The following is a 24885-nucleotide window of genomic DNA, read 5'->3' as shown; positions in this document are numbered from 1 at the left end:
GTTTTACTGATACAACACACCAGTTGGAGCCACATAACGTGTTTGACGGATAACATGCACGTTAAAGTTAACGTGAGTGATACAGCACAGGGCTGTATGTACTTACTCTATGTCTATAACCACAGACTACATACTATTCTATAACCCCTGTGATCTGTGACCTGTGAGAGGCTCTAGCATCAATATTTATTTGTTCGGTGGTCTTTATCTATGACAAGTTGTTCGTTACATTCTGTCGTTCTTTAAAACTCGCAGCTCATTAACTAAGAGGAAACATGTCTTCACTTATGCGAACACTGCTCAACTCTGGCTACAAAATAAGCTATGACGAAATAGAACCGGGCCTCTATTTGGGAAGTCGTGCAGCGCCATAAACATCAACACTTTGAAGAAGATAAATGTGTCTCATATTCTTACAATCAGTGACAGCCTTCTGCCCTTAAATATTGAGCTGCCACGCATCAAGACAAAATTCATTAAAATAAGTGATCAATCCAAGGAAGACCTACTGATCCACTTTGATAGTACCTTTAGGTTTATTGAGAAGGGTTAGTTACCAGGGTAGTTTTTGCTGTTCTCTTAACTAACTCACGCTCCGGATGTTGCTATTATAGGATTAAAACGCGGATCGGTATTAGTGCATTGTTACTGTGGAGTTTCTAGAAGTGCCACAGCGGTTATTGCCTATGTTATGAAGAAGTACAGATTGTCCTACTCTGAGGCCTTACAGAGAGTGAAGGCAAAGAGGAAAATTATCCGTCCAAACGAAGGTGAGTGACTAGGAAATGCATACAAAACTGATCTTTTCTGCAATTAGTTTGCATGAGTTGCCCTTAGCAATCGATAGCATTTGATCTCATATATCTAATTTTACAGGGTTTGTAACACAGTTAGAGCTGTATAAAGACATGGGGTGGACAATAAATCGTAACCACACGAAATACAAACTGTTTCAACTGAATTTGGCTGCATACCGAATGCGGGCCAACCTAACATTGCCGCAACATTTCCGTGTTATGATCAAACCTGATCCAGGTCTCACTGAATCCAAACCTGATCCTAATGTTATCAAGTAGTTCATACACTCTAAATGCTCCAAACGGTTTGATACACTTTCAGTTTGATTTCAGGTGCAGAAAATGCAGCAGAGTTTTAGCCTCCGAAAGCAACCTGTTTGAGCATCAACACAAACAAAAACCATGCAACAAAACTCTTTTTATTGAACCAATAGTGTGGATGAAAATCGACCGGGTGAGTTTCAATTTAAACAAGTGATGGAGATAATCGAATTGCTGGGTAATGAGAATCGAATTGATACGATTAACTTGTTGAGTTTAATCCATGAGCAAGTCCAAAATTGACTATTTTTAGTTAAATTTGGGAATAGGCTGAATATGGTATTTTCATGAAATTATAACTTCCTTGTAAGTAATGTAAAATCCAAGAAAATTGTAGAACGTTTAGTTGATCATAAATGAACAGAATAAGCAAACAAAGAAATTTGCAAAGGGCCTATTTAATTCAATTATAAAATTTCCAAGAGAGAGCAGCAAGTAAAAAATCGTGCCTCTTCTCTCACAAAATCTTCTCTCACAAAATTCTAGTAGGCGAGACGAAAAAACCCGCCCTGTCTTTGTAATGTATTGATTATACAGGGCGTCCCACCGGGAACCGCCGCGATCAATATCTTGCAAACTGTAATTAGCAGAAATTTTAAAATTGGGCAGTGTGCCAAGGTCATTGGGAGCACGCCGCCTAAAATACTCTCAAGGTGGCCACACTTCCGGTTATACCGGAAGTGCATGTCAAGTTGCTTATTTTAAATGGAACACCCTATATATTATTAATTTTTTTTATTCTACTCCAAATTCTAAATGTATTTCATGTATAATATCCTATACCTAAGTCTAACTGTTTTTGAAATATTTGAAATTTTATGTTAAAAATAACAGTTGCAGCCTCTCGAATAATTATTCATTTTTCCTATAAGGAAATTTTTCATACTTAATTTGTGTCGCAGTTATTGTTGAAAAGGACTTACTTTAATGGAATTTCGAAAACATTTTGAAAACTATTAATACAAAGTGTTAAAAAAATAAGTTCCAAAATACAGTTGAGAAAACCGCACAAAATCATGTTTTTCAAATGGAAACCCCCATTTTTGATGATCTTGTCACATTCAGTATTAAAAATAAGTGTAAGTTTGTATAACGATGTCTATTCCAAAAGTGTTTAGATGTCGAAATATTGCCAATTTAATGTTCTGGCACGATTTTAGCGATAAGTAAAGCAGACCGGGCGGTGTTCAGTTTTTCTATGAATTAAACACAATATTTTATCTTACCAAAGATTACTCCAAATTAGAGCACACTGCTCAGGTAATAAAAACAATTCGATTATTTCTATCACTACTTCAAACCGATTGGTTTATTCAACATTATTCAACGCATCTTTTACCTCAGGATTTCCAAGGAAAACTGCAGTGCCCGAAATGCGAGCACGAAGTGGGCTCGTTTAGTTGGATAAGGAGTTCGTGGTGTGAATGTGAATGTGGGAAACAAATGGTGCCTGCCTTGTACTTAGTACCATCGGAAGTCGACCGTGCCAGTGTTGTTGAGAATGTGGAAATGGCTTGCTAAGTTAGCCGCTTGGTGGTTTTTGGACGCATTATGTTTTAAAAATCCAGTGCCAAGATCAAAAGGCGGTTCAAATGATCCTGATGATGCCTGATCGTGACAATACATATAATGAATTAAAAAACGAAAATCATTGTTTTTCGCTCTTTTTTTACCAAAAAGTTTCATTGCTTGATCGAGGAGTGAATGCTGTAAATGAAACAGCTGTTTACCTCATTTGATTAATTGATTAAAGCTAGTCTTCATAGCATCGATTACTGTTAATATTTCTATACCATTATATACAGGCTGCTTAATTTAATAACGAGTTAATTAAAGATAAAATAAATACTGTTTTGATTGTTTGATTGCTTGATTAAAAACCAATTATATTTTTACAACTCCTGGACCTAACTCTCAACTTGCCGCGAATTTGTGATTAGTTTTCAAATAGTGCTTAATAGGTTTTAAGACCTTAAAACCTTGAAATGTATAACAAGCCTAAAGTATAAAGTTCACTTTTCTTGGAGACTATATCGGTCAGGTTTTCGAGTTTTTCTTACCTTGTTTTTTCCATGCAAATAGGAACTTATTACGAATGATCATCAATACATTTTTATTGAGCTGTAAGACCGTAACCATTTTACTAAAAGTCCTTGTTATGTTCTACCTGTTTTTCGTTTTCTACAGGCCCAAATCGACACGCACCCAACATTCCCCACCTTCATTCTCTCTCTACTAATATACTCTCTGGAAATAAGCGGGCGGCCGTTTAAATATCTGAAAATTGCAAATTTTTACGACAAAATATGTTAATACGATTGAAATTACCTTTGATTGACCTTCCACGGCACAAACACCTGGGAAAACTTCTGATTTTGTAGTTCCACATTGCATTTCCACCGTTATTGCAGAATTTGTTTCCTAGTTTCATCCAGTTTTTTCGCTTCCCCAAAGGGGTCGTTTTAAATAAATTAATCATCATGCACCTAAAATCTTCAGGACTATGCCTTCTATATTTTCTAAATATAGATTTGCGCTTTTTTTAGTAATTTGGTCCTATTGCCAGGAGTTTTTACTTTCCTATAAAATTCTCCTAATTAGCAAATATAGTTTTTCTATTACACTGTAGCTCCAACCACAAAGTGTCTGTGACAATGTCGCATTGATCAATTTCCTTTATTGTCATTAGCTTTACACGTTTCTAAAAACGATTGAAGCCTTGGAATGCTGACTATGCTCAATGAAGCGGCTACTCAAAAGCATGACCAGTAATCCCAATTTGCATAATTCGCCCGGCCTGAATTTGTTCAAACAGCGAGTCCGAACCGAGCAGAATGTTCGAAACCTTTTCGAATCCTCTTCGTTCGTAATACCCAATCGCATCAAACATAAATCGTTGATTGCTGATGAGCTCAAAGATTCAAGCACGCAAACCAGTAGGACTGTGGTAGCGCTAGATATAGCGGAAAGTCCTAGAATGTCTCCGGATAGTTTAAGTCCAAAAACGCCTAAAATTGCAAGCACAGGGATGCAGTTCAACAGAAAAAATTACGTTTTAAGGTACCTTCATAAACCTGATCAGAAAGAGACTAGACTTTCCGATAACTCTCTGACGAAAGTATTTCTAGGTAATTTACTGAACTGAGAGCTTAAGTAATACTAATAGAGTGTTTCCACAGAAAAAGCGCGTCGAAAGAGCCAAGAATCAAGTTCTCCTAGAATAACCAGATCAAACTTTCTACAACAGACCTCTCCTTTAAGACACATTATTCCGACAGTACACGTACCAAATTTTAAGAGTCACTCCTATGCAGCTTTTCCAGAAGGTCCACGTCAAACCACCGAAGCGCCTAATCCCCGATTTAAAGTGAAAAGCATCAAAGAAAAGCTTCCAGCTTCCAATAGTGTTGAACCTGGCAAATTCTTAGGCGACAAAGAATTGACTCTAAACTTAAACAGTCCAAAACATTCACCAAAAAGTGTGAAAAACTATTCATTCATGTCTCCGACGTTTTCAAGTGAACAGAAAAACAAAATGAGGGACATTAAAAATGTTGCCCAGTTAATAGCCCCAACAAGACGAGGACGGAGCGCTAGTCCAAAAGCCAATGTTGAACGAACGCCTTCGGTACCGAAAAAAGTGCCGTACATTGATAAGAGTTCTTCTTCGATTTTTCACAGTACTGGAGATACCAGCTTTAACTTGAACCTAAAGTCTCCTAAATTAGTAAGTGGTTGAGTTGATTATTTCTTGCGTGCATGAGAATGGCGCTGGTTTTGAACGGATTGAGTTCAAACAACATTCTTATAGGCCGTATCAAGCTCAACTATTCTGGAAACATGTGCTGATGGAAATCCTGAGCACGAGCTAGTTCAAGCTATGGGCAAAATGAGAGATACTGATTGGTAAGTAGGTCAATTTGATTGCTAAAGTAGGGTTGTTAAGAGTTTTAAAAACAATCTTAGTTTATACAAAATTATCCAAGGAATTATATACGTTATTCTCATCTAAGAATACCTACATATTTATATTTAAAATGTGTAAGTTTTGAGAGAAACTGAGGCAACTGAAAATAACGTGGCAATACACAGGGTGGTGCATTCAAGATTTGATGAATATTCCAGTTTCAGTCCATCAAATTAAATCAATCATCAATAAATCATCAATCATCAATAAAATAATTAATTAAATAATGTGTGTTTGCACAGCACAACGTGATCACTAATTCTGTTATATCAAAAGTTCCAAGTTCCAATAATCCAGTTCTTTCGAAGGAAAAACATACGAAATTAAAACCAAAAAAAGTAGCCAGTTTTATTAGTTATGTTGTTAAGTAGATGTTTTACTTTTAATCATCGTGATTTTAAACAGTGAGCTTAAACGAGTTTAAACAATGGTCTCAGTGGTTTAAACAAAGAGGGCGTTGACTAACTTTTTTAAATGTAAGCAACAATAATAATGGCAGTAAATTAATTGAATTCTTATGGACTGATGGTGAACATATGAAAATATTCAAGATTCAAGCCTGCAAGATATGCCCAAAAAATGTTTTCAATTGGGATACTCTGTATATCTCAATATCACGCTACTCGCCTGTTAATCTGTTTTCATCATAGTCAACTAGCCACCAAAAAATTCAGCCGTTTTCAATTTCAGCAGCCAATTATTCGAAGTTAATTGAATTAACCTTAACTGATTTAACATGCATTGTATACTCGAGAAAACTGGGTTTGAAAAAATGATTATGATTGATTGGAATAGCAACAACTAACCTTCCTAGAGAAAATATGACTCAATTTGTTAGTACTCGAACCAAATAATAAAGATTAAAGCAAACAAAAATGATAAAATAATTATCAGAAATATAAAAGAAATTGTACTTTTGTCGGATTGCTCGAATGTTAAAAAATATCGATACATTTTCGACAAAAAATAGCATGTTACTTCCTACAAACATATGAACATCTATAGAAAATGAAATTCAAATTTGTTTAAGAACATGCTCAATATTGAAAATATTAGAGACCAATTTTACACGCGTTGTATTATTATAGCTATGGGGCGCTTTAAAAATATTCCTTTCTGCAAAGAAAATGTTTTTATGGAATAAAAAAAGTAATTTAAAGTGCGTTTTAAAGGTAGGTACTTACATAAAAGTGTCAACGAATTGGCAAAGCAAAATCACTTGATGATGATGATGATGAACAATGATCAGTTATAGTTTTCGTTGTAAGAGTTTCTGTTTGATCAATTTTCCACTTAATCTGAATTACTCGCACATCTTCAAGCTATCCTTTTAAACAATGTGTTAAACACTCCACATGCTGCATAATTTCAAGAAAGTTGCTTATAGTTTTGCAGACTTATTGGTACCATAAATATTCAAATTACCAACTGAACATCGACTGTTAAAGAAAGCATTGATCTTTAAAGGATTAAAGACCGTTTTAGGAATACGTCATTAAGAGGTCTGGTGGAAATAATAGAGCTCTGTCGCACTATGGACACGAATATTATCTATCCCCACATGACGGTGATCAATCAACGAATCATAGATATGTTGAAAAGCTCCAGGTCGCATGTATGTCGTACCACGTGCAAAGCCATTGGCCATTTGTTCGAGTATATAAAAGACACTAGACGACCAGTAAGTAAATCATAAAGTAAACGCAGATTAGCTTCTACATTAGACAAGAATTTGACTATATTTTCTCTTTGCAAACAACTATGTTATAACAGCTCTTCTTAGCTTAGCCTCACTAATGAGGCGCAACAGAAATTAATAAACAACGGCTCAAAACCGCTAGATATTAAAACACTTTTCAGTTCTTCTGCCTTCGCTGATCTAGAATGCAACTACACATTTGTCTTCCAACTAACAAGGATTTAAATTTAAGGAATTCGATGAAATTGTGGATACGCTTCTGTGTAGAACAGCAGATTCTAACAAATTTATAAGGCATGATGCAAATTTGGCATTAGATTGCATGGTAACGCACATTCCCATACTGCATGCTGTGCGAGCTCTCTGTGCAAAGGTGCCCTTAGATTTCTATTCGACAAAACACTGAAGACGCATTTAATTTTCAGGGTCCAGACCATAAAAATGCCCTTGTTCGAATTTCCACTGCACGACTGGTCGTCTGTGCAGTTGTAATAGCTGGATCTACCTACGTTTTGCACCCAAATAACAGTGATTACACCAGGCGAAGAATTGTGCTTAATATGGTGAAATTTTTAAACGATAAAACACTAGAAACAAGGTACATTTTCAATGCAAGCGGTTAAAGTTAGGAAGGTAACTAAAGCTTCTTCTAGAAAATACGGAGAACGCCTTCATAGGCTACTTTGCAATGATAGAATGTTTGAAATATACATTCGAAGGTACCTGGAAAAAGACACCATACAAAAGTTAAAAGCGTCGGTTAAAAACCCGCAGAAAAATGGAATACGCTAGAGAAATTTCCGATTAAAATTTCATAATGTTAAGTGAAAAGTATTGATCAAGATTGCACCAAGACCTTTGTATTGACAGGAACAACCCACAGATGATAATACTGAAGTAAATAAATTACCATACTCGATATTTGAATGGATTTCAGTGAAACAAACGGTTTTTAAAATACAGAATATATTAACATGTATTTCTTACAAAACTAGGCAGATTTTTTAATTTGATTAATAAAAACTTAACATCTAAATCCAGTGAAGTTCTGGATTTAGTTAATATTCTATAGTAACACGAACAAAATAGTGGAATGCACAAACACTCATTGGTATAATATATACAAGGCGTTAGAAAACGAAGCAAAGCGCTCCGATTATAATCGATCCAAATTCAAATTAGTAAAGTTATTAAGTGAGTAAGTTTCCACCCTTCATTTTTATGACTCCCCCAGGATATTAATCGCTGCTCTTTTGTGTTTCTAGCGGCCTTGATGATGACGTAATTGTCGAAAACGCTTGGCCATATTTAATATTCCAGGGTTGTATTAAACCAATTCCCTGAATCAATATACAAGCTTTATTACAAAAAAAATATCTCGTTTGATTCAATTTTCCTCAGTGTCTGCACACCAGCTTCCTTCCTTTCTAATAATAATAGTCTTTCTAGCAGAAACTATTATCTGTCGTAATTTTCAGCACTGAACGTATCATATAAAACCGAATCGAACAGTGTTCTCCTTACTTATAAACTTTTGTGTCGTGTTTTTTGTTCTTTAATAATTACAGTCGAGTCGTATCTATAACATAAGTCTTTTCATTTTAGTTTAAGCCAACGGATTATTTTTTAACACCCTGTACGTATCAGTTAGCAAAGCTTTTCAATATCATCCGAAAACACGCAATGCTAAATAAATAAATTGGTGTCTTTAAAGATGCCGATATCTTGACTTAAAAATTTGTCCAAAAGCAAAAACAAATTGCAATTAAATATTGCCCAGTTTTGCGTACCTGCATATGCAGCCTCTAACGCTTTGATATGCTTTATATAGACATTTAAACACATTTGTGTGCGGTACAACAATTGCGTAATTACAAGGAATACTTCACTAATAAATAAGAATGTACAAAAGGTATAAAAGATAAAATCAAAAATATATACATCAATAGTAGTTAGATAGTCACATAAATACCAGACAGACCAATACAGTTCAATAATATACAGGTATAGCTTCAAAACGTTTAGCTTAGATCCGCTTAAATAGTATATATAGCTAGTTTGTTGTTTTAAACTAGAATTACGTCCGAATGATGATTAAACAAACTTGCCCATTTAGTTGTAAAAGAAATACAGCAAGGAAAAACGGAAACTTTAAAATGGGTTTAGATATTGAAATTCGAACTAGGACGTTGAATACAAAAAAATACTAAAAAGTAAAAATTTCCTAGTTCAAACTGAAAATTCAGAGAAAGGCATACATGAATAAGTTTGGCACTGGAAGTATCTACATGTTTTGCTACGCCTTAAGTATAGTATGATCCCTCCTTAGATATGTAGAACATACATTTCTAGCAAACCTTTGAACCGCCCTATTAATAATTACAATAAATTCGCCCATGTGTCGTTAGAAAAAGTCAGTTTCTCCAGTTACTGATATAAAAGGTTTCTATATAGTTACCCTGATAAAAGTGATTATCTAATCTTACAGTACTACTGTACTTACTGGTACAGCTAATCTGGAATAACCAGTTAAGTATAAAGGCGTTCCATCTTTCTAAAATTTCTGAATCTTTATATAGTCTAAGTGATTGGCCACCACATTGGATACTATAATTTCTTCGATTTCCATTCCGCTCAGCACTTGCTCCCTGCCCATCACCAGTTCATAATTATTATCGGGAGTCACAAATACCACTCTTGTCCGCCTGGTTTGAAGAATATTTCCAATAACCAACTGAAGAAAGCATAGATTATTAAATAGACAATGTGACCCTTACCAATACAAACCTTATGCTTGTATTTGTTTAAAGCGTCTCTACCCTTCGTAATTAAGAGGTTTTCATCAGTTTCTAATTTAAAAGATACCACAAATGCATGCGGCACCCACAAACTAACTAACGGCGCTAACAGCTTGGGTACCAATTGCAGTTGAATGTTAGGAGCTGCTCCTCCAGACTGAATCTTATGCATTGGCTAGAGAACTATACAAATGAAGGAACTCATCTTTTTCCAAAATAAATCTGGCTCACCATCTGATTAGCCGGAACGTAAAAGTCGGACACCGCCGCAGCCAAGTAAAGCAGGGCTTTAGGTCCAAATTGGGCCAAGCATTCGCACGCCGCCCGTAATAACCAGAAATAATCCGATACCGTTGTAAAACTCACATATAATATTTTACCATTGTCTTGAGCTGCCTTGTAGCTAGCCAGAATTGGTGCTAAAACATCTACACTGTCCGGCTTAACTAAAATAAAGACTTAATCACCACTTTTCGGTCGATTAAGGAACCTGTTTATTCACCCGTGATCGATGTATTCGGTCCTCTTTCATGCAAATCCAGCATATCCATAAATTTTTGACCGTTAAAATGTCTCGTAAACGGTTCTAAACTTTTCAATCTGTGCATGAATATCGTCACATAGCCGTGCTCAAGAAAATACTCAGCACTGGCTGCACCTCTTGTGCCTGCACTAAAATTGTCCACAAATCTCACAGTGTTGTGTTCCAAAGGGACTGTAGTTCCACCCGACTAGAACAATGCATTTTAGAGTGCCAGAAATTGAATATGTTTTCCTTGATTTATGAACTAATGAAATGTATAACACGATTTATGTTTGGAACTGAAAATCATTTCCCATTTAACCGACTCTCAATATCTTTTAGTTTAGAAGATCTCTCTCACTCATTGAGCATGAAGTATAACTGACAAAGAAATTTGATAAAAATGTTGTTTCATTTTCAATTGATGAAACTGTAATAGCAAAATCTCCTGCAATTTGGCAATTGTAGTCAAAACCTCTCGAAAATAGTACCAATAGTAGTCAAAAATCTTTGTAGGCTGGGAGAAGAAAACGCGATTGTCTAGTCGGCCTTGCTCAGCAAGAAGAGCTCAGGAAGGTCCAATTGCGAGGGGTGTTATTCAATTCAATTTTGACTGTAAAAATAGTCGTTTATTCTATCGTCTATCCTATTCTCAAGTTTGTGGGTCGTAGAGTACTTGGATTGGTGGATTGTGTAGTTACGGACTAGTAGCTTTGTGTCTGCAAGGGTCTGGAGTTTATACACTGCTCGATTAGTTGTTTTATCATGCGCTATAAGGGTGGTGTCGGCAGCGCATTGAAGTAATTAACAGTTTTGGTATATTTCTTCTTTGCCTGCTGTTATTATAACTTGAAAATATTATAGTGATTCTGCTGAAAACGAGATTGACGCTTCGAAAACCGAAAGAGTCTGAATGATAGTTATCTTCCTCTCAAAGAGCTACCAAATTTACCGTACTGTTTTTAAAGCTTTGGTAACCCGTATATGAGCCATACTTTTTATGTTTTAGCTACGCTCATTAACCTTATAGTCTCCTTAAATGTTTCTTACATCAAACATGGGATAAAGTAGATCCATTATAGTTATAATCAAAACATCAATGAGATAACTATGTTTCCATGATATACATACATAGTATGTTTTGAAATCGCTAATCAATAAAACTGCTTTTTTATTAAAATGGACAACACCTGGCCTGCAATATGAGTATCAAAAAAGTACTAGATAAAAATGTGCAATGCGACCACTCCAAGCAACAAAATCGACCTTTTATACCTAAAAAATATTTTTCGCTGCATTTTTACATAAAATCATTCGCTCCGAAAATATTCAAGAACAAAATGTCTCGCTTCAATTGCAATTTTCTATTGAGCTTAGTTCTGATAATTTGCTAGATCAAGGTCTTTTAAAAGTTCAATAATGTGCAGAAAATTCACTTTCTTTGGCAACACAAATTTGCAGCTATGTGTAGTTAAGATAAGATAATAAAAAAAAAACATATTTTATAGGGTGTTTAAATAGTGTCATGTTTTCATGGTCAAAGTATACATCCGCCTGCGGGCCACATCGGGTAGCTCAGATAGAAAAATCATACGTTGTTATTGTCTCATGTTTGCTGAGTAATTTGAATCTTTAATCGTCTAATAATATATAGCTACAAAACCAGCTTAATAAAACGTAGATATAGACGTGGCAACATCAAAGCTAAAAATTCTTTCAAAGGTGCTTATTTTGTGTATTTCCATTGTTTTGTCGAGCATATTTTCCGGAAAAAAATTGTAATTCTGGTCGAAAAATGGATTTTAAAAAACCTTTCAAGTAGAAAGTGCTTGGAAAGGGATAAACGACAATGTGAGTACTCTTTTATTCCCTTGAGACATAAACGGCAGAAATGCCTCTGACCTTAACAATTACCAAAAGTTTTTCATAACTTTTTAAGTAACCTCTGCAGTGGGACGCCCAAATATACGAGAAACCCTTGTACATTTAAATGTTGGTAATAAGTTAATGGAAAAGTAATGAATTTCAATGAGTGAGAAGTGAAGGAAAACCGAATTTCCGCAAAATACCTACCGCGCACGCAAAAATGATGTTCTTGATAATTACCGAAAGTTGGTATTGTATCGATCATTGGACTATTGAAAACATCCATGAGATAACTAATCATGTTTTAAAATTGGCACTGAAAAATCGCTTTTTCACTCAAATAAACTTTGAAATGAAAATAAATAAACTGCTGTAGTGCGATACTTAAAAATGACGTACAATGCGAACAAAGTTCGAAATATGAAAGGTTTTTACGCCGAAAATCAGCCCGCATTTAAATACGATAAGTGCAAAAAACCCCCAAAATTCTGCATCCCTTTAATTCAAAATCTTCGACTTTGTTTACCTCTTCAATTCTGAGTATTGGAACCAATTTATTAGTGAAAATATCAAACTTACTGTGACCAGTACAATGCGTTCATTATTCCGATTATGCCTCTCGCAGAATTCTTGCAGCAGCTTTCGATTGTCTTCGAAATCCGTCGGGGGTAAATGAGTGGAATAAAAGGATTCCCAGTGTGAAGCCATTTTGCAATTTTATTAAGAATTGGGATAAACATTGAGGTTAGTCGGGTCCAAGGCCAATTTCGACATGTCTAGGAATGAGCCGATCGATTTGTTTTAACCGATATTTCCAGTTTTTAAGAAATTATTTCAATTTATAGCAAAGTTCGAATGGAAATGAATAGTAATCGTGTAATTCCTAACAGAAATTGTACTAGGATTTTATATTTCTTAAACTGTAAGAAAATTTTTTTTTAATAATTTTGTGAGTCAATCCCTACAAATCAGGCAATACATTGTTTCCAATATATGCATATAGTTACAAAGTAGCAGCAAAAGTAGCTATAATTATATTTTTTACACATCAATGTCGTAATGGAAACAAGCTCAATTAAGCGTGTAATTGGCACAGGTTTTGTAACATTGCTATGTTTCAACAAAGAAAATTTTGAATTGTAAAGAATAATAATCTCTTTCGTCAATGGTTGGATTAATAATTTGACTCTTCGCCTGCAATGAAAGTCACAAACGGTTGTCATGATTGAAGAGAAACTCAATGAAAGAAAATAAAATACTGAACTGATATTGTGTTTAAGTGGGCAATGTATTAACCTCTCTATTTCATACTAACAATATCACAACTCTACAATATCTAACTATCAACTAAATCACACTTCATTAAAGCTTTTCAATATTTTGGGGCTGGGCTTTCCAATTTGCTGTAGTCCACTCGCGGCGAATAGAACTGAAACAAAAATAGCCACATTTAAACTGTAGAAATTTACTAAAAGATGCTCTTAAGCGGAATAATTCATTGTGAGCATAAATCCAAAGATCCATTTTGTATTTGATAATAGTATATTATATACTTAGGTCGAGAAGTAAGCTATTATATACCAAGCAGTTTTATATCCTGAATCGCGTAGCGCCGAAAAATGTAATGTGCAAGCTATTTTATTTAATAGCCTTATTCTGATTTATTTTCCTGACTGCGTGTACTTGTTATGATATTCCTATCTTTCCTGGGTTTCAGTCAAAGTGTGAAGTAAAAAGCTTGACAAACTCAAGCTTTCAAGAAGGCAAAGACCTAAATGACGTAAATTTTTACCAATCATGAGTTTGTGTAAAATTTTAAATCTGATGATGGCGCTATTGTCTCGCCGAAACGTAATAAAATAAACGATGTTTCAAAATTTTTACTTCACTACTAAAGCCTAGTTCTCATAAGCGAATTTTCGGAAAAAAATTCCGAATAATCGGACGATTTGCCAGGTGTCGGAAGAAGTTGAAATAATAATGTATATCAACCTCCATAGCACTATATATTGCACAAAAGATTTAGGAATAAAACTATCTAAACAAAATTCTTTTATTTTTAATACATATTTTTTAAATTAATCTTGAACTTAAAATACTAAATTATCGCAGTTATTGGCACTTCGGGTAGTATTATTGGCTCTTGATCATACAGTTATTGGCACATAAAGTGACAAAGGTTGATTACGTTTGACAAAATTATTTATTTAAATTTGTGTTACAGGCCTTACAAACGAAGGTTTTCACATTTGGTGGCATATTGAAATGCTTCCTTGAACAAGTTAAATGGTATTTCCGGGTACAATAGAAACATTTAATGCCATTATACAAAGGAGTAATGTTGAAAGTGCAAAGAAAACACAAACCCGAAACTACTTTCTGATTATTTTCAAAATATTTTGATATATCGCAAATATCATCTTGATCAAAACGGATTTGTTTAACATGAGAAGGTTTTTATCTAGATTTTCTGTATTTGTTGGAGGAAATATTTCAAGAAAAGTGGTCTTTTCTTTCTGAATATTACGAGTGCAGTCTTTTAAAATTTGTTGTTTCCTTATTGATTCTTCTGGTTCCTTTTCTAGAGGCGAAAGTTGAGTTACAGCAACATTTTCAATTATTTGTTATGCCCTTGTCTCATCCAATTTTGTTTCGTTTTGTAATTGTCTGGTGACATATGATGCTTTTTTTACCCTATTCCTATTCGGAAATTCGGAGGGATTTTATAGGTTATGTAAATTCAACGTAGTGTTATTACACACATCATAGAGAGCTTCTCCAACGAAGACCGGAACCAGTAGCGTATTATAATTTATTCAAGAAATGCGTCTTCAAGATCGAGAAAAACATTTCAATTACATGAGGATGTCGAAAGAATTATTCGATATTTTATTATCAAAGTTATCAATTCAAGTTGGACCTCATATTACTAAAAACTGTAAAAGCCGAGATCCTAGACCTACAGGAGAAAGATTAATGTGCATTTTACGGTGTGTACACCTTTCAGTGTAGATTTTATTCAATTTTTTCAAGCTCAGCCTATGCTTGACGAATACTGGATATAATTGTTTAAGAATAAATTAAACCATATGTTAATTGAGTTAGAGCCTTATAGTATTAGAGACTATTTAAATATGTAACAACAGTACCTTTTAGCATAATATGTCCTCTGTCAATTGTTTTTAACGCCATTTCATTTTGTATTCTTTATATATGTGCATGTATCAGAATGTATTTTGAAATAAAGAAATAAATAAAAAAAAATAAAAAAATTGCGTAAATTTATGTTTTTGGCTTCGGGGGATAGTATGGTTTCCGTGTCCATGCATTTCGTATGGGCCATAGAAAAAGACGAGTTTGGCGAACGTCGAGCGAGGGAACGAAAAAGTGGGCTTTTAGGTTAAAATCGCGGTCACTGTTACCAACACGATGAGTCAAAATTATTTCTTTTTTTCAGCAAGAAATAATCGCACATGAGAACTGTTGAATTTTCACTTTTTCCGACACCTGTCAAATCGTCCGATTATTCGGAATTTTATTCCGAAAATTCGCTTATGAGAACTAGGCTTAAAGCCTAAAACACGGATAATTGCCTAAATTGGTTTAATAACATTTTGAATTCCCCATTAATTTTCTGAAATTTCGCAAAATTTGATTGCCTGACGTTCAGTTGTCAAATTGCTGCAATATAATTATCGGCCTCCAGAAAACCGATAAAAGTTCTATGAAAAGCTTCTGGAGAAAGCGAAAAATGCGTGAAATTTAAAGTTTAATATTGACGTAGGGAGAAAAATGACTTCTCACTAGGGACATGGAGTCAATAATGGTGACTTCTCAGATTAGTAGTGAAAAAAAATCTCTAGAATTCCACTCGAGTTGTGTCTGAACCTTGGGGAAACGAAAGCAATCGATTAGCTACTTTATCTTTTTCTGATAAACTTGGATTTTAGTGCAAACGGGCCCCACGACATTTCTAGCATCAACTGATTCCTTTTTGTTAACCGTGTTCTAAATGTTTTTCGATCACAGTCTTAATCGCCAAAGCGACAGCCGTGGTAGAAGATCACGTGTAACAAATACCGAATAGGTATTTAGGAACGCAATCAGATGCCAGTAAAATGTTGGCTATGCTATCATTCCTCTATAAGGTGATATTCAACTCATGTTATGTACCTTGTATTGCTTGGTCCTGAATTCTTCATTCGAAATTTCTCCAGTCCTGTTCCATTGAACATCGGGATTGCGAGTGGCCAATCTCAAACTGTAGAAGAGCGCCCCCAAACAACCTGCTCCAACACAAACGTAGAGGGGAATCAACTATAAGAGAAATAGAGCTGTTTAACCTTGTTATGACGTAATAAGGGCAAGTCGGGAAGGACCCGATAACAGTTTCATACTGCATTAACTCATAGAGGTGATAACGTTATTAAAGTATGTAAAATATGTTCGCCTAGGTAAAAGTAACTATTTTTAGATACTTATATCCAAGACAAATGTACATGTGTGATAGATATAAGGACTGAAATCTAATCCATTTTTGGTCAGTGACTACTTACAGCTTTGTGTTTCTTCAGAGATTGCAAAGATGTCCCTTGAAGCTCAGGCATTTTTGCTAGTTCTTATGTAAATATTCTTTTGCAAATGAAGCACTGTTTCGTAATCGTAACAACAGTTCGACAGATTTATTAACAGTCAGCCAACTGAAAATCAATTTTGACGTACTTCAAATGCAGGACTGCCATGTGACTAGAGATGAGAAAGTAATCGATATGTCGACGCACACGGTGTTTCTTAAATATTCTGAAAAACTTTTAAAAGTAAATCAAAAAATCAATTAAGACACGAACATTAAATTAAGTTAATTAAAACTCATTAAAACACAAGAAGTTTAATAATCCACGAATAAACAAGAAGTTTAATAATCCACTACTGAGCTGATTTTTTAAAAACTATCACACAAATATCTGTGAATTGGTGAGTGAGTGAGTCATCACTCCTCACAGCATATCGGGAGCGATCGGGTGTAAAACGATAATTAGTGGGTGTAATACACAGCAGAAAAATACTAATCATTGAAGGTGTGTTTGCAGCAGAACACCCCTATGTTACATAATAAAGCTGTACTGTAGAAAACCTGACCATTTAAAGTTGAAAAACTGAATCATTCGATAATAAAAAGTGATGTAGATTTTCCCCTTAATAACACTTTTTTCTTAGCGACAATTCTTCCAAAAATGTCCTTTTCAACGAGCTTTCGACGTTTGAAAGTTCACCATTCTCCCATGCTTGGGTGGAAACAGTTTCGTCTTTTAGACGTCTTTATAACTCTTCATTTAGACGTCATAAAGGTGTGACTTACTTACGTCAGTTGGACGTCTAACTTATTGGTCCATGAACCAATATAAGACCAAAAAAGTCGTCATTTGGACGTCATCTAGACCAAAATACTACCTGGGAATATGTATCTGAATTGAATACGACGGAATAAATGATTCGAGTTTAACTCGCTACTATTTTATGCTACGGAAAAATAGACAAATATTAGCAAAATATTTTAAATTTGAAATTACAGTCTGCGTATATGATTATTTTGATCGACAAAAATCGACATAGAGTCATCATATTTAAAACACTAGTTAGGTAGTTATCTATTATTAATGCAGTTAGACAACGCAAATGCTTCAAAGTTTTGTCATATAAATGAGTTGATAATAAGAGACCAGAATTAAACGTAAAACTGAGTAATAACTGGATACTGTCCTCAAGAGCGCTTCTCAACTTGACATCTTCATTGAAAGCACGGGGCATTATTTATCAGCACTCGGATATAGATACATAAATACACCCATATATACCTACAAAAGAGCACATTTATGGAAAAAATCCGTTTACTTATTGGTTTTTCCTCGCAAGATGGAGAAGGATAAATTTAAAATTCTAAGTCTGCACATCAACGTGTTAATATTTTTGCAATTTTGGCCCAATCCGTTATTCAATAACGTTGTTAATAACCATATAATGTCTATAGTGTGTTTTATCACAGTTACCTCTTGCATTCCGTGCATTTGGACCATATACAAGGTAATTTACATTTTTACCAACATTATATGTTATTCAATTTGTATCTGGTTTCGTTCTCAGGTGTTTGAGGGCATGTATGATATCGGTATCTTGTTCGAATCCTTCATTTGCTTCGTCAACATTATGGCTTACTTGACCGCCTATTGGACTATTTTCAGAAACAAGGCGGTAATAGAGAACCTTATCAACGATATATGTATTTTTCTACCATATTGTCCAACTAATTTAATACGAGATACTGATGCATCTTCTATACGCTACACAAAATGTATGTACTTTTGCCTTAATTTCACTCATTTGCCCAAAAGTAAGTGAGGACCTTCTCTACTTCTGCGTTTGCGATTGCAGCAAAAGTAAAATTTAATTTGCGTCCAATGTGAAGAATTTTCAATTAAGCATTATACAATTTAATTTCACATGAAACTATTCAGCTAATTCTTGTAGATTTGATCGTTTATGTTACACTGGGAGTATTTGTCAATTTAGCCTGGCCTGCAATCAGTCCGGAAGGATGTATGCGACAAAGACGTAAGTTAAGAAACATGTAGAAAATTGCCCTCAATTGCGGTGCTGAGAGGAATTGACATCAATCAGCCCTCTTAAATAAAGTGAAGAGAATTTGGAAAATAATCACATGGTGGCAGGACTTCTCAGGACGAATCAAATAATAACCCGTTTCTTGGGCATAACTTTTGAACCATTGATGCTATTGAAAAAAAGTTTAAAAATACTTCTTTCAAGTATCAAAAATACCTACAATATAAGCCAATTAAAACAAATTAAAATCCGTTCATTTGTTTACTCAAAAAACGAAGAAATCGCCGATTTTTGCGTTTTTAATTTTTTTATACTTAATTTAGTTTCGCGTCAAAAAAATCGTACTATAACTGGTTTTGAAGGTCTTTGTACACTTTATAAGTGGTATAAATTTTAACTTAAAATATTAGTAACTTTTTATTAACTGCTATTTGTTATTAAAAAAAGGCTCTTGCCGGATTCTAAATAAATATTTTTTGAGATATCGGAGCGACTTCTCTGAGAGTCTATTTTACTCGTAAAGAGTTATACTACAACTTACAATAAAGAAAAAGTTAAGTAATAAAGGGTAAACTGTTTAAACATTAAGTTGAAAATCAGGAATTTTGCTCGTACGTCGTTGGGGGTTTTCATAAATAAGTCGTTGAGAAACAATTAAAGCCGCCAAATTTCAATTGCGGGACTGCTTGGAGCGCGGCTCACACAAATTCCTGATTTTCAAGTTAACGTTTAAACAATTTACCATTCAGTAATCAAATTTTCCTTAATTGCAAGATGTACTATAACTCTTTACGAGTAAAATACAGCATCAGCGAAGTATGTCCGACGTCTCAAGAAAAACTGATTTAGAATCTGGCAAGGGCCCTTTTTAGATAACAAAAAGTTATGAATATTTTAAGCTAAAATTTGTATCACTTATAAAGTATACAAAGACCTTCAAAAAAGTTATAGCGAGATTTTTAAAATTAATTAAAGAAAAAAAAACACAAACATCTGTGAGTTGTTTTTTGAGTAAACAAATGATCAAATTTTTTTAAAAGCATCAACGGTTCTAAACGCCAGCGTTAAAAACGGTTTTTTACACTTCCTTTAATCATTTAAACAAGGTTTCACAGTCGGAAATCGCGCTCAAACTATTGTCCCAATATTCTGACATTCTTCCAAACAACCTCGAATAAGCTGTTACCTTCATCTATTTATTGCCCGGAAAAAATCTAATCCGACTGTACTAAAATAACAAATCCGTGTAGGGTTGGTTCACAATCTAATTTATTTATCAACTGATATCATATTAGATGTTTAATTAAAAACTAAAACACCAAAAACCGTAAAATGTGCTGAAAAGCTAGTCAAAATTTATGCATAGGCAGAAAATAAAAAATTCAATCAAACAAGAAAATAAATTTAGAAAATAAAAAGATGCGACACTGGCTCTAGCCGAGTTAAAAATGATTCGGGTCGTGAGGCAAAAAAATCGACCAATGGAAATTTGAGATATGGGCAATCAAATGCACCTATCAATTTCGGTGGCAGGCCAAAGAAGTTTGAAACTTTTGTCTATAACGGTCAGTAGATATTTTGCGATTTATTTCAATACACGATGCAGTAAAATCCTCCAATTTTACGTCGAATAGACTTTGCATCTGCTCTACCAAAAAATTAATTTGTAGCAAAAACGTTATTCGTAAATACAATAGTGATTTAAACACTGGCTGCAACCTAATTAGAATCAAGTTTAAAAAATCTAAAATCTCATTGAAATTAAATAAAAAATCCTAAATACTTTAAGTGTTTTTAATGCAAAAACTAGTAAGAATTGATTGATTGTTCAATTTTAGAGAGCGAGTACCTCTTAAAACATGACCCTTGTGGAATGCCAACACACAATTATTATCCTTTCGATGCCAGTAAACCGATTCCGTTCTGGATAGCTTTTGCCTGCGAAGCATTATTAACTTGCAATATATGTATTCTGTTTTCAATGGTTACAGCCATTATTCTAGGTAGTTATTTAAACTTAAGCCTGCTTACGCACTGTGGTTTCAACGGGTAGTTCTCTATTTCAATCTAGAAGGTTTCAAAACAAATTCTTTAGGTCTTTTAATGCAAATAACTGAGCAAATAAAACATTGTTGCGACAAGTTTGAACACATCAATTTCAAAGGAGATGTTGAAACCGCAAGGAAAGAATTTCTAGAGTGTGTTAGATACCACAGAGCCATTCTCGAGTAAGTGAAGAAATGCATTAAACTGTATTTTTTCTACATTTAACGTGTTTTTTTGTTTAGATATGCCGAAAGAGTTTTTACAGTGTTCGCTCCCGTGATGTCGGCATACTTAGTGGTAACTTCGTTCGCTACAGCTCTTATCGGTTACCAGATTGTAGAAACCGACAATACTCAAGACAGATTTAGATATGCAATGCTGTTGCTAGCTTGGGGATGTCTGTTTTTCATGATTTGCTTGTACGCCCAGATTTTACAAGACGAGGTATGCTCGATAAAGTTGGCCTTAAAGTGGAACAATCTTTTTGGGAAATGTATTTTGGGAAACAGTATACCTACCTTTCTCATATATTTATCAACTCAATTTTGAAACGTTTTACCTACGACAGTTAAAACATAACAAATGTTTGAGACAACACAAGTAAACATTTACTGAACAATTATACATATACTTCCGCATTTAACGCATTAGATAGATTTACTCTTCATAAATTTTGTGTTAAATTTTGTTATTGTCAATGATTAATTTAATTTATATTTTTATCTGAATATATTTTTTTAACTCTAACCGATAAAATTTTGTATTTTAGTCTGTGTTGATAGCTGATGCACTTTACAATAGCGACTGGACGTGCAACTCAATTTATTTTAGACACTATATAATCAGGGTAATTGCCAGGGCGCACAAACCCCTGTATTTTAACATTTCGTTTTTGGGAAAAATCTCCTTAACTCGTTTTGTGTCCGTAAGTAATTTTAATAAGCATGCCGTGATCATTATGAACTTGCTTTAAAGTACTTTAAACGTATGCCTTTATATGCACTTGATTTTGTTAAATTGTATTTACATGTACAGCTGTGTGTATACCTTTAGTAAAAAGGCATATTTGATTTGCATATTATTTAGGAAAAAATAGTCTGGTAATGTTTTCTTCCAAATTAATTATTTTTGTTTTTGTCATTGCATTTGAATGAAAAAAAGCTGTTTCTAATTGATCTTCTCCTGTGTCATTTTTAATTTAAAAATATAAATATATTATTCAAGAATATAATTTTTTTTTCAGCAACAGCTACTGAATTAGCAAGAAGTTTCGTCTGTATTACAGATCAGTACATAATAGATACCAATAAAAGTTTTTTTTTGTGAATTTTAACAGTTCATGTTTTTGTAGACTAAGATTTTTGTAACAGAATTAATTGCCTCTTAGCGTTTACAAAAGTAAACTTTGACTTCCTTTAAGTCAAATAACATCCTTAAACTTTAGCACATTAAAGAAGACTGTATTGACATTTAATTTTCATTTTGCTTGTAGTTTACTATAAATTGCATGTTATGTACTTTATTAATGTAAAAATTTAATTAAATGTGTGAAAAAATAATGTCAATGTGCAAATCTAAAAATATTTTTTTTAGGTCATGAAAACTGCATACACGGTTTTTACAGTTCTAGTCACAGTTGTAGACCGAAAGTAGGTAACTATAATACCACCGATAAACAAATAAATGCACCAAATACAAATCAATCTTGATACGTTTTATGCACCTTCAATAGAACCAATTTTCAATAATTATGAACACACACTTTTACTGACCTGTAAAAAATGTGAAGATTGCGTATATGTAAGCTTCTCCAAAATATAACAAAATATAATAAATATATTTGAATAGCGGAACAATTAACAACTTCTTTTATTCTCTAAAAATTGCCGTTATTTCGACCTTTACTCGCACCTTTCTCATGGCTGGAGAAACTGATGACATACAAATAAAATATTAGATCGTTTTGTAATCACTTGCAGCAAAAGTTTCGAGAGAACGACGCGAATAAAAGGTCGAAACATCAGCCATTTAGAAAATAAAAGGAGTTTTTAATCCAGTTCCAAGTCCGATATCCAAATATAATTAATTTAAAAATATTTAATTAGAAGCATTGCAAACATGCTGTAGTACAAGTTTGTAGTTGTTGCACAGCACTTTTTCCACAGGCCAGTTTGCCAACATTAATAAGAATAAAAATGTAGCTAAAACGATAGTAAGTAAGTGAATAAAGGAAACATGTTCAGTAGATAGAGCACACTTGGCTGAAATAAATCTAACCAATCAAACAATATAGTTTCATTTAGAATCTATTTCCCCTACCTGTTTCAATGCAACAATGCATACATTTTCTAACGTAATATCTTTGTCGACATAATAATGTAGTGAACATTTGAAATTGTTGGCTTCCAAATACCTTAACCGTCCCCAATTAAGAACGTTCTTGCATCTTTGCCCTATGATTTCTCTTTCATCCCTGCTCAGACCATTTCTGAAAATTAATTATCGTCAAATAACCAACATCGTACATTTTGACCTACGTTTCCATATCTATATTGTCCTGGTAGTTTTCATGTTTGTGCTTTTCCCTAAATTCCCTGCTGTAACCCGATCCACATGTAGCCCAGCTTGATAGTCCACATATAATATTAAAGTCGTCTATGCTTAAATCGTTTTCCTGTAATTTTAACTAGTTTTACTCAAACTGCGCCCAAGCGGACTTGAATGAATACCTGAAGAAACGTCTTTCCAGTGTAAGAAGTCCAAAGACAACGGTGGTGACAACAAAAAGTTAGCACTGCAGCATCGATTTTATCTTTGTTCACTTCAGGGTTAGTCAAGCACCTAATAGTTAAGTCTAAAATTCAGTTGACTATACAGACAATAAATACGGGTATTTACAATTAGTTATCTCACCTGTGGCAGCGCCACATAAATGTTTGGTAACTCCCACGACATGTTGGCTTTTCTCAATAAAATTTAATTTATCCAGAACTAAATCGGCTATATCCGCTCTAATTCTCTGAATTCGGTCTGAAGTTTTTGCAAGTTTATTATCTCTTTTATGCTTCGGAGAGGCTCTTTCTACTAACAATAATTGGCATTTTTCTAGCGACTCAGTTGCCTCAGCAATCCAGCAGCTTAACTGGCCTGAAAAGTTCTTGAATTTCCCAAAATATTCGTTCACATTCTAGCAAAATATACCTCTCCCAGCTCCAAACTCTATGTAGCAAGTTTTGTCCCTAAACAAGCCATTTTCTTTCATTAAACCTAGAATTGAAGACGCTTGTTTGAAATGCTTTTTTGCTTTATCTCCATATTCTGGTTTGGCCATTTCAGCTTCCACTAAAGGAAATGACATCTTTTTGTCGGAAATTTTTAAATATTCTGAAAATTCAGGAACAATTTATCAATTTCACTTGATCTATTGGATGATACACTTACTTTCATAGATGTTATTAACTTTTTCTATGACAGCAGTTATTTGGTCTTTTGGAAACGTACAAAGCATTCGAAAAGAATCACTTGAAGCAAGTGCAGCTGGTACTTCCGATTTTCCAGCATTAATGTCCTTTTGGATAAACGGTTCGGGATCAGTTTGGCGTGCGTTGCATATTTTCAAGTGTTTACTTAATTTGTGGGCATAAACAGTACTGAAAGTAGACATCGGTGATTAACTAAAGTGGAACTGTTCTTTACCTTGAAGCAGATTATTATTTGGATAGAACGTGCGACTTACTGTTTTCGATCTAAGGGACAAGTTATTCGTATAGCGGTCTCATTGTCACCGCTTTCTAAGGGTTTCTGATGCTCTCCACAAAATTCTTGACCTAATTTCACCAGCATTTTGCAATATCGCTTTTTACGATGCACGAAAAACTTGCAATGTTCTGATGCGGCATTCGACATTTTTAGGCCTTCTTTTATTACAGACTAATTTTATAGCTTAAATTGTTAGTGCCTAATTAACAACATTATTTTTATATGCATTCAAATTCATTGTTTACAACAAATATCAGCTGATATATGTGGCTGACAGGCTGACACCTCACCTGACATGAGCCCTCATTTCCCCAATGTTGCCGTTTACGCTTTAACCCACACTACGCCAGAGTAATTTAAAAGCGAGAGCGATAACAATATAAATAAAATGGGGACAGAATATAATAAAGTCTATATTACTTCAGTAGTCTGCTTTAACACCTTTTGCATCTTAGTTTTGGGTTGTGAAATTCTTAAAATTTAACTTATCT

General features: G+C 34.1%; 5 protein-coding genes and 1 pseudogene across 12 annotated transcripts in view; 3 read left to right on the top strand and 3 right to left on the bottom strand.

Annotated features, from left to right (window-relative positions):
• LOC109545973 (TOG array regulator of axonemal microtubules protein 1) overlaps positions 1–7703 on the top strand; it is a gene marked incomplete in the record, with an annotated part of 13063 nt that extends 5360 nt beyond the window's left edge. The window contains 7 exon segments of the mRNA XM_048666985.1: positions 3808–4246; positions 4298–4845; positions 4930–5024; positions 6571–6766; positions 7017–7157; positions 7210–7382; positions 7438–7703. Coding sequence (XP_048522942.1) covers positions 3859–4246; positions 4298–4845; positions 4930–5024; positions 6571–6766; positions 7017–7157; positions 7210–7382; positions 7438–7576 — 1680 coding nt within the window.
• On the top strand, positions 53–2969 carry LOC109535488 (annotated as a pseudogene).
• Positions 7704–7733: 30 nt separating the features above from the next.
• LOC109535479 (phosphopantothenate--cysteine ligase) lies at positions 7734–13152 on the bottom strand. The gene is made up of 5 exons (XM_019901397.2): positions 12551–13152; positions 10085–10313; positions 9814–10028; positions 9572–9757; positions 7734–9518 (listed from the first exon to the last, which is right to left on the bottom strand). Exons 1-5 carry the CDS (start codon positions 12677–12679, stop codon positions 9339–9341), a joined length of 939 nt encoding a protein of 312 aa, XP_019756956.1. The 5' UTR covers positions 12680–13152; the 3' UTR covers positions 7734–9338.
• An 88-nt stretch (positions 13153–13240) lies between these two features.
• LOC109535475 (cytochrome c oxidase subunit NDUFA4) lies at positions 13241–16681 on the bottom strand. Its single transcript, XM_048667207.1, has 3 exons — positions 16528–16681; positions 16145–16288; positions 13241–13400 (listed from the first exon to the last, which is right to left on the bottom strand). The coding sequence occupies exons 1-3, from the start codon at positions 16576–16578 to the stop codon at positions 13344–13346; spliced, it is 252 nt and encodes an 83-aa protein (XP_048523164.1). The 5' UTR covers positions 16579–16681; the 3' UTR covers positions 13241–13343.
• LOC109535473 (tRNA:m(4)X modification enzyme TRM13 homolog) lies at positions 16591–24710 on the bottom strand. 5 transcript variants are annotated; one of them, XR_007281646.1, is made up of 9 exons: positions 24372–24710; positions 24077–24285; positions 23837–24019; positions 23549–23782; positions 23365–23489; positions 23173–23309; positions 22955–23123; positions 17331–17491; positions 16591–16771 (listed from the first exon to the last, which is right to left on the bottom strand). XR_007281646.1 is itself a non-coding variant. In XM_048667040.1 (8 exons), the coding sequence occupies exons 1-8, from the start codon at positions 24539–24541 to the stop codon at positions 16763–16765; spliced, it is 1236 nt and encodes a 411-aa protein (XP_048522997.1). In that variant the 5' UTR covers positions 24542–24710; the 3' UTR covers positions 16591–16762. The 5 variants fall into 5 exon arrangements, 4 of the variants coding, with proteins under 4 accessions (XP_048522997.1, XP_048522977.1, XP_048522983.1 ...); XM_048667040.1 differs by lacking the exon at positions 17331–17491; XM_048667020.1 differs by lacking the exons at positions 16591–16771; positions 17331–17491 and adding an exon at positions 17772–17826.
• Positions 17811–22920, top strand: LOC109535472 (odorant receptor 67c). Of its 4 annotated transcripts, XM_048667047.1 has the most exons (8): positions 17811–18052; positions 18113–18320; positions 18497–18580; positions 20428–20592; positions 20685–20817; positions 20878–21079; positions 21405–21560; positions 22229–22920. In XM_048667047.1, exons 1-8 carry the CDS (start codon positions 17885–17887, stop codon positions 22286–22288), a joined length of 1176 nt encoding a protein of 391 aa, XP_048523004.1. In that variant the 5' UTR covers positions 17811–17884; the 3' UTR covers positions 22289–22920. The 4 variants fall into 4 exon arrangements, with proteins under 4 accessions (XP_048523004.1, XP_048522999.1, XP_048523000.1 ...); XM_048667042.1 differs by having other exon boundaries at positions 17825–18320; XM_048667043.1 differs by lacking the exon at positions 22229–22920 and adding an exon at positions 21879–22152 and having other exon boundaries at positions 17825–18320.
• Positions 24711–24885: the final 175 nt, after the last annotated feature.

The sequence above is a fragment of the Dendroctonus ponderosae genome, unplaced genomic scaffold (genome assembly GCF_020466585.1).
Source record: "Dendroctonus ponderosae isolate FM_Combo_2020 unplaced genomic scaffold, Dpon_F_20191213v2 Dpon_F_20191213_1, whole genome shotgun sequence".
NCBI classification, from domain to species: Eukaryota; Metazoa; Arthropoda; class Insecta; order Coleoptera; family Curculionidae; genus Dendroctonus; species Dendroctonus ponderosae.
The sequence above is the reverse complement of the archived record's forward strand: the minus strand, read 5'-3'. Positions and strand labels throughout refer to the sequence as shown.